The sequence below is a fragment of the Gossypium hirsutum genome, chromosome D11 (genome assembly GCF_007990345.1).
Source record: "Gossypium hirsutum isolate 1008001.06 chromosome D11, Gossypium_hirsutum_v2.1, whole genome shotgun sequence".
Taxonomy (NCBI): domain Eukaryota; kingdom Viridiplantae; phylum Streptophyta; class Magnoliopsida; order Malvales; family Malvaceae; genus Gossypium; species Gossypium hirsutum.
Window position 1 is genome coordinate 28,711,065 of NC_053447.1, and position 9,016 is coordinate 28,720,080.

The 9,016-nt window shown below is 32.6% G+C and overlaps 1 protein-coding gene across 2 annotated transcripts; it reads right to left on the reverse strand.

The window, feature by feature from the left end:
- Positions 1-6,795: 6,795 nt before the first annotated feature.
- On the reverse strand, positions 6,796-8,573 carry LOC107913299 (uncharacterized). 2 transcript variants are annotated; one of them, XM_016841842.2, is made up of 3 exons: positions 8,130-8,573; positions 7,889-8,058; positions 6,796-7,178 (listed from the first exon to the last, which is right to left on the reverse strand). In XM_016841842.2, the coding sequence occupies exons 1-3, from the start codon at positions 8,377-8,379 to the stop codon at positions 7,038-7,040; spliced, it is 561 nt and encodes a 186-aa protein (XP_016697331.1). In that variant the 5' UTR covers positions 8,380-8,573; the 3' UTR covers positions 6,796-7,037. The 2 variants fall into 2 exon arrangements, with proteins under 2 accessions (XP_016697331.1, XP_040959943.1); XM_041104009.1 differs by having other exon boundaries at positions 7,889-8,061; positions 8,130-8,570.
- Between the last annotated feature and the right edge of the window lie 443 nt (positions 8,574-9,016).

Sequence of the window (9,016 nt, forward strand, 5' to 3'; positions counted from 1 at the left end):
TGTAGCTCAAACCTGACGATCGGGTCAGGTATAAGGGTATTACAGATTTAATCTTTCTATTTTAATTTGACATAATTTGGTCTCTCTACTATTATAATACCATTTGTTAGTACAAATAATTAACATCCTTAACTATTCAAGTTAAAATACTTGCGTAGATTTTTTTCTTAAAATAATAAATTCTAACTTATCATGTTGAAATATATATATTTTTATTAGAATAATGTTTTAAGAGAAAGTCACATTAGCATTCTAACCAAAGCAGTTATTGATATTAACTATTTAAACTAACAAATGGCATTATAAAAGTAAGGGAATCAAATTAAAGTGTAGGAACTAAATCTCAACTTTGAACATAGTATAGGCACAAAACTGAAAATCGACCATTACCTTATAATGAGTAGAATTATTTGAGCTAATAATCATATAAAAAAAGTGAATGAATCAAACTAAATCAAATTAAAATGCAATGATTAAATCTTAAATTTGAAGATAATAAAAGCACAAAAACTTAAAATAAACCATTCCTTAATTTTTTTTAAAAGACAGCTGTCATAGCCTCCTCTTATGGGGATTGTATTTATGTATAGGTATAGATGTAAAAGTAGAAAGATTCTCCCCTTTCATATTCGAAGAAAATGTTAAATTTCAATTTTAGGTTTTTATTATTCAGATTTCATCTCTATATTTTTACTTCTAATATTATTTGATTTTTACATTTTTTTAATGTTATTAGTTAATTCAAATTGTAACACCCCAATTTTTGGGGCTAGAAATTTTGATATTTGTAGGTAGGGTCAGTGGCTAAATTGAACAATTGTATTTGGTTTCGCATTCTAATGTTAGAATGGACTTGTTGGTCTGGTGGTTAGTTGTGTTAGTTTAGCTTGGGGTCTTGGGTTTCAATCCTCGTGTGTGTTTGGAGGATTTTGTTTTGTTTTGTTTTTAAGTTTTAAGTATTTATTTACTTAGTTATTTATTTTAATTTTTAACTTAATTTTCCTTTTTGGGGGGGATTTGTTTTTCACATTCTTGATTTCTCTCTGTTTTCTTCATGTCATTTTTTTTCTCCCTCTTTGCTCTTCTTTTGGGGATTACACCAAAAAAATATTTTTGCATTCCTCTGCCATTAATTTCTCTTGGGCGTCACTTCTATTTGTTCCTCCTTCTAATTTTGTTTGAAATCTTTGGGTTTAGTTGGATTTTTCAATTTTGGTGTTAAGGTAATTCAAGGAATCGAGCGAGAGGAAATTGTGTTAAGGAGGCGTTCCGATCTTCGTTGGTGTTTGGAATCGTGAATTCAGGTGTGGGTTCGGTAACTCTTTCTTTTCATTGTCGAAATTTTGAATTAGTTCAGTGAAATTTGACATATTTGGTTATTTCTGTAACACTCCTAACCCATATCCGTCGCCAGAATAAGGTTTCAGAGCATTACCGAAGCTTATCGATCAAGCAGACTTAAATTACGAACATTTCTTATCATATTATAATCATATCAAAAATAAATTAAGCTCATACATATAGTCTCTTAATTGAGACATCGAGGCTCAAAATACACGTTAGAAATAAATCGGGAATAATTTGGAAACTTAGAGAATTTTTCGAAAATATTAAAAATCTTTAAAGCTGCAGGTTTCACACGCCCGTGTGGTCAGGCCATGTGTCTCACACGGTCCAGTCACACGCCCGTGTGTCTGGTCGTGTGGACTCAAAATGTACCTTTAACAACAAATTTATCATTCCTTGCAAGCTTGAACAATAAGCAACTTAAAAATGATTCGTTTAACCAATTCAAAACACAATCAAACACATCCAAAATATGTCAAAACAATCATCCTAGGTGCCTAACCAATGCACCCTCATAGGTACCACAATTATATCATCAAAACATATCAATAAAACATCATTCAAATCCAATTTGTAAACATGTCAAAGTCAATCTATTTTACCTATTTCATGTTCATTTAAACATTAACTTAAACTTTCTATAATATGACCTCAAACATAAACACATATTTATATGTATATAACCATCCAATATTAACTTATAATCTTATTTACATTCAATCCACAAAATGATTAATATTTAGACACCCTAGATACATGCCCACACAAAAGGAAGAACATTACCATGTTTGAGTTCGGAATCGTTGTTGGATGTTGAATCGGTGATCAAAATTAAGTACCTAACCTGTGCACGGAAAATAAAACTGTACATTGAGTAAAAACTCAGTGGTATTTTTATAATTCGAATATTTAAAAATAAAACAATATATATGTATAATAAAATGTTAAGCACAATTGAACATTTAAAACCATACAATACTAAATTTTCCATCACTTGCTATAGAAATAGCTTTTCACAGTTTTAATCACATTTCATTTATGCAATTGCTTTATCCACAAATCACTATTCCACTTCATTTCTCATATCATTCCATTTCAATATAAATTATAAGACTTTATTATTCATTTACCCCTATTAACATGACTCGGACTCGGACGAATACATGGATCCTACCAAAACACACCAGTTTGGCACCCAGTGCCTCATCGGATAATTCGAGGTAATAAATTGACACCCAGTATCTCATCAGTTAAACCAAAGTAAATTGACACCCAGTGCTTCATTGAATTAATCCAAAGTAGTAAATTGACACCCAGTCCCTAAACCGAGACTAATTTTATTTCTTCACAATCAATCTTATATTTTCATACAAATCCCACTTTAGACTATATTTAACTCTCTAATTTCACTTGAATCCCTAAATTTCAAATTTTCACAATTTAGTCCAAAATACTCAAATTTTACAATTTATTCTACAATTCAATCCTTTTTCATTTCTAACTTAAAAATCTATCAATTTAATCCCTAATACTAAAATTATTCAACATAAACATTACTTAAAAACTTAATAATTTCTAAAATTTTGACATGGGTCAGGTAGTATTTAACACCGAGATTCCAAAAACATAAAAATTACAAGAAAAATGGACTAAATTGACTAACCAATTAAACTTTGAACCTTAGAAGTCCCTAAGCACTTGCGTTTCTTCTTTCTTTCTTTTTTTTTTCTTTCCTTTCTATTTCATTTTGTTTCTTTCTTTCTCTTTTTATTTCTTTTTCTTTTACTTTATCATTATAATATAATAATATATATACTTAACTTTTAAGTTTTAATATTATAATATTATAATATATATATTTTAACTTTAAATATTTATAATATATATACACTTATGCCGCCTCAATTATGACCATTGGCATAATTACTCCATAATATATATATTTTAACTTTCACCCTTTATACAATTTAGTCCTTTTACCTAATTGCTCTTAATTCATACAATTTCACCTAACCAAAACCTAATTAACTACACAACTAACTTAATATTTACGAGTTCGATTTATGGTAACAGAGTATCAGAAATGCACTTTCTGACACCCGTGACTATCGGGTCGTTACAATTTTTGAAAAATTACCATTCGAAGTGTCAATTGTTGCGGTTTAGCTTGAAATAATGTAGGTTTTTGGTATGCTATTGGGTTAACAGTGTTTGGGTAGCGTTTCGAGAGCAAAGACACGTTCTACAGCTAGTTCTGATGTGGTTTTGTGACCACACAGGCGTGTGCCCCAACATGGGTGGTTCACACAGCGATGTAGAATTGGGAATTAGGGCTTTAGGGCCAATTTTGGTGCCACACGGGTATGTGTCCCCACATGGGTGTGTGAGATCTCCACATGGCTGTGCTTCCTATGCTCTTTATTTTTAGCACTTTTGGACAGTGAGTTACAGGGCGTGTGTCCCCTCCACACGGGTATGTGTGGCCTTCACACGGGCATGTGTGGCCTTCACATGGGCGTGTAGACCCCCATACGACCTGTGCACTTCCACACAGCCGAGGCACACGACCGTGTGGCCTTATGTCGCCAAATTTTGTACTGTGTCTACTTTTGATCTGATTATGATTATGTGTGTTCTAACCCTTGGCTAAGTCTTTGTAAGAGTGGTCAAGACTTTGTTTCAGCCTGGACTTGTGCGTTATTCGCAATCATAGCTCTAATTAAGGGATTCGATTAAGTGTTAATTGATGTTGTGTTATATCTAATTCTGATTCTGGGCATTTGAATGTGTGCATTTCTGATTCTGTACTCTGTTTTTGTAAGTTTGTCTTTAAATGGTATGTATTTTGCATTTGCATTAACCTTTTTGGGTTTGGTTGAGAAGAGAAGGGAGTCTGATTTGTTTTGGCAGTTTCAACTGCAACATGTCTGTACAGCGATTTACCGTAATGTACAGTACAACATATATGTCAGCTTTACTGCATATTAACATTTGAGTGGCTTAGTCCACATACTTGGTGTGTAGGGTTGGATGGGTCTTTCGAGGTCCTATGAGGTGTGCATGGTTGGATGAGCTTAATTAGCTCTTTTTGGGGTGTGATTGGGGGACGGAGAGGTGTTTGGCTGGTTGGGTGGGTTTTTATTACTTGTTGCATTCATTCCACATTTTTTCTGTCTGTTTGATTGCGAGACTAACTGTTTATAGATCGAGGTGTTTCAGTACTGATACGTTTGATTTGTTTGTGAAGACTATTCGTATATCGGATTGCCATTGAGTTTTATTTTTTTTATTGTGATATTTTGGTGTTAATTTATCTATTGTCTTCGAACTCACATTGAGCTCGTATAGCTCACCCCCTTAGTTTATCCCTTTGCAAGTACCCTTGTTTTCTGTAGCTGGACTTGGCATGCCGAAGGTCTCGAGGTGATATGTTTTAGCCGAACTAATAAAATGACTCTTTAGATTTATAAATTTGTGAACTGTTTTGAACTGTAAACATCTATAAAAATTGTGGTACAATCTAATTTGGGATTTTCGTAAATAGTTTTGTTTTGAATTCTATAAACTTTGAAACTTTATTTCCGAACGCTTTCAACGTGACTTGAAATCTCTATTTTGAATCCTAAAAGGGTTAAATGGTTTAGTTCGATTTTAATAATTGTGTTCGAATAAGATTTTAACAACTCATTTTGTAAAATTTTTCAGATCACTTCGGTGATCAATGTGACCTCCGAAATTCGATCTAAACTCCTAGGCCGGGTTTTGGGGCGTTACACAAATAGTTAATATTATTAACTTTTCGATTAAAAGTTCATATAATTATATATAATTTGAATGCTTTAAAGGTCTTAAAGACTAATACATCTTTTGGGTTTGCGTTTCCTTTTTTTAACATTATAAAGTAATAGTTAAATTTCAATTTTGGCCTCTATAGATTAAAAACATATACTTTAATTATTGACATAATTTAGTCCCTCTACTTTTATAATATCATTAGTTAGTATAAATAGTTAATATTGTTAACTATTTCAATTCTAATGCTAAGCCCAATTTTCTTAAGAACACTATCCCAAAAATAATATTTATTTCATCATAAAGATTTTGAAAATTCACATTAGCATTTTCAACTTAATTTTTTATTGCTTGATAGTGATTTTCTTTTAAATTTTAAAATGTTCTATCAATAAATTGAACATAAAAATTTTAATAGTGATAACAATTGAATTTAGATTTTAAATTTAAAAAAATGGAAAAACTCAAATTTTGAAAATAAAATTAAATTTTTACTCTGGAAAGCATTTTACCATTAGTGGAATAGGATACAGATATGATGGCACGTGTACAATAGTAGTCAAACAAATATAAAAATTGTACACGTGTCCTTACTTAATAGGCTATTGTCAAATCAGCTAGGTCTATTTAGGTCATATATTTTTTAAAAGACAAATATCATATTCCACATTCTATTTAATTTTAACACCAAATGTGCATTAATTCCTTTTATCGTATGCTGGACTCAGGAAAAAAAGCAGAACCTTTTGGAATGTATATGAAAATCAATGGTTTAATTAACCTTTACGATGATTTTAATTAAATCTCATGTATCCAATTTCAAATTGTGATCTATATGTTTACAATCATCGTTGTACCAATATATATTGCAGTTACTCTTAACAATTATAATACAAATAGGATTTGCAACTGGAAAAATTGCAAGAGCTTATTAACCACACAGCAATAAAAACTAAAAGTTGTCCAAAATGCAGCTCCCTATGAACTTTGGTGTACAGAAAACATGTCCCAAAAGATAAATCCATTAAAGGAGAGAATGTACCCAAAACAAGGGGGAAAAGTAAATGTGATTTTTGATCAACGATTCAAAGTTTCAAGCCATGATAACAAAACAAAACCACATTGTACCATATTTCTAAACTTGAAACAGATAAAAGCTTTCTAAGTGGAGAAGGATGTTCCCATCCCACTACCATTTGTTAGGTGTTTCTGCAGTCCCTCATTGAAATAAAGCTCGGGACCATCACATTTGCATTTTGTCTTCACTTCCTTTTTGGGGGCCTTCCACTAAATCCCGATGTGTCTTTCCTTCTTTTTGTATACTGTCTAATTACGTAGTAATATTAAACTCTTACACCTGAGTTTTCTTTTATCTGGAAAAAGTCCCTAGTCCCCGGGGACTAGGAGTGATAAAGTTCGCCCAAAACTCAACTCACTTCCGTTGAGCGAGCCCTCATGGATAACTCTTAGACTTAAATTGAGAGCAAAGAAATATGTATGAAATGGGTTGAAGGTAATGTGAAAAATGATTCGGGTTGTTCAAGTTCTTTCAGATCCGAAGTCCGACCTAGATAATTGTTTTCCCAATTTTCTAAATTCTACTAACATAACTAAAATGATCCAAAAAAAAAAAGTTGGAAATATTGAGTTTCGATGTTGAGATAGAAAGTGGTTCATTACATTCATTGATGTTCTAAGTGATTAATATGGTTTTACATCAAAACATAAATACTAGGAAGGCATTGGGAAGAGTGAAAGGATGGATTGTTATGTCTATGGCTTTATATAGTTGTTTGCTTGCTTTTTATTGGTTGTAGGGGAGTTGGGACTGAGGAGAGAAATGACAAAGGGGAAAGCCTGCAATGGTCCTGGAATAGAGATATGAAAGCTATTTGAGTTCAAGTCCCAATCTCTGCAATGCTCTGCAAAGCTGGCCTCCATTGCCCCCCACCCCCAGCACCACCTCCACCATAATGCCTTCCCATATACCTACTTCTGCTGCCACCACTGCTTCCCTGTCTGTTAACTTCCTGCTTCACCTGCACACATGGTAGAAAAAGAATGGGAAATTTTATCTAAAAGGACAAATTGGACAAAGGAACCCCATGAGAAAATGACAAATCCATAAGCTTCTTTGGGGGTTCAATTATTGATTTGCACTAAACCCAAGCTTTCCACGAAATTTAGATCCTTTTCTGTTCACTTACCTTACTAAATGAGGAAGACAAGTCATTAGACTAAATTCTCAGAAACATGCATGGTGAAATATGGTTGATTAATGATCATAAAAATAATATTTCATTAAAGTAGATATATCAATAATGACCAGTTGTTGTGAGTTCAACTTAACAGAGTAACATATTATTAAAGAAGATTTTTCAACATTATTGAAGTACGTTAAGTGTTGGAAAATAATTTTTCAAATAGATACCTCGAGATCTGTTGTTAAACAAAGTTCAGACTTCAGATTCTTCCTAGTTCTCAGTTTTTGAGACGATAACATTTTTTTTTAAACTTACAAAAACCCCATAAAACTCATTTCAAACCCCATAAAACTCATTTCTTAGGCAGTAATGAATTGGTAGTAAAGATTAATTACATTTCTTGAAATTCGAGACCCCAAATTAAAACTCATTTCAGAAGCTTATGTCACCTATTCTGACAGTTTGTTAACTTAGACGAAACTTGAAACAGTAGTGTTCAACTTCAAAGTCGCTTTGAGCTTTGTTTTTTTATTATTTATTATTACCTTAATAACCGAACTGCAGTTCCCAGATTTGGGATTCAGTTTGGGTTTCAGATCGGAAGCATTTGGCAAATCCTTCCTCTTCAACTCCATCCCAACCCCAATCCCTCCTCTTTCTTTCAACAGTTTCCCAAGCTTCGCGCACTTCTTTGCCGCAAACTCTTTCTTAACATCTACTAAAAGAAAACAAATTAAACGAAAGGCAAAAACTATAGACGTAAAAAGATTTAAGTGAATAAATTACCTTCAAAGCTAATGAGTCGATAGACATGGCCGATTAATAGTGTGTCATCTGGTTTTAAAAGCTTGAGTTGCTTCAAAGGCATCCCATGTTGGTTTTTCAACGTGGGCGAGGTTAGCACAAGTGCAATGTAATGCCCTGGATTTGAGGTCATGATTTCATTGAGACTAACAGGGTGGTAAATCCTCTCGATCTTGTTCCCTGGGTGGTGAATAACCACGGTTGCTGCTTCAGCTGCTTGGCAGTTTCCCATATCTTTACAGCACAACGTAGTTACACTCGGAAACAATGAGCGTACTACTGTTGAATGGAACAGACTTTGAGGTTATATATACACGTTAAAGTTAAATAAAGCAGAGAAGTTTTAGGCCATAGGAAAAGCAAAGGAAAAAAGGCTGGTCTTCGGTGCCTATATGATATCAGCAAGTACTTGATGATGAAAAAGGGAGCGTAAATGTGGAAGAGAGAGGACAGTTTTTATTAGGGGTGTTAGGTCGGAAAAGTGAAAGCCCAAATACTAGTCCACACACTTAACCCAAAATATGTATGTGAAAGATATTTAATATGGGAAGATTTATATAATTTAAATAATTGAAATATGTTTAATTGTTTATTTTTTATTAAATAATTTCAATAGTTAAATATATTAATAATATATATTAATAATGGAACTTTATGTGATGGCTTGATGGTTAAGAGTGTTCACCGCCTCAGATGTGATCTGTGTTTGAGTCACGCTAGTCGCATTTGTTGTTTAGGTTTTGCCATGTCATTGTAATTCACCAAAAAAATATATATTAATAATGATATTTTAAAGATTCAATTATCATATTTAATATTTCATTCATGTAAATTATGTATGTTCAGTTTTGAGTAAGTTAAACTTGTCT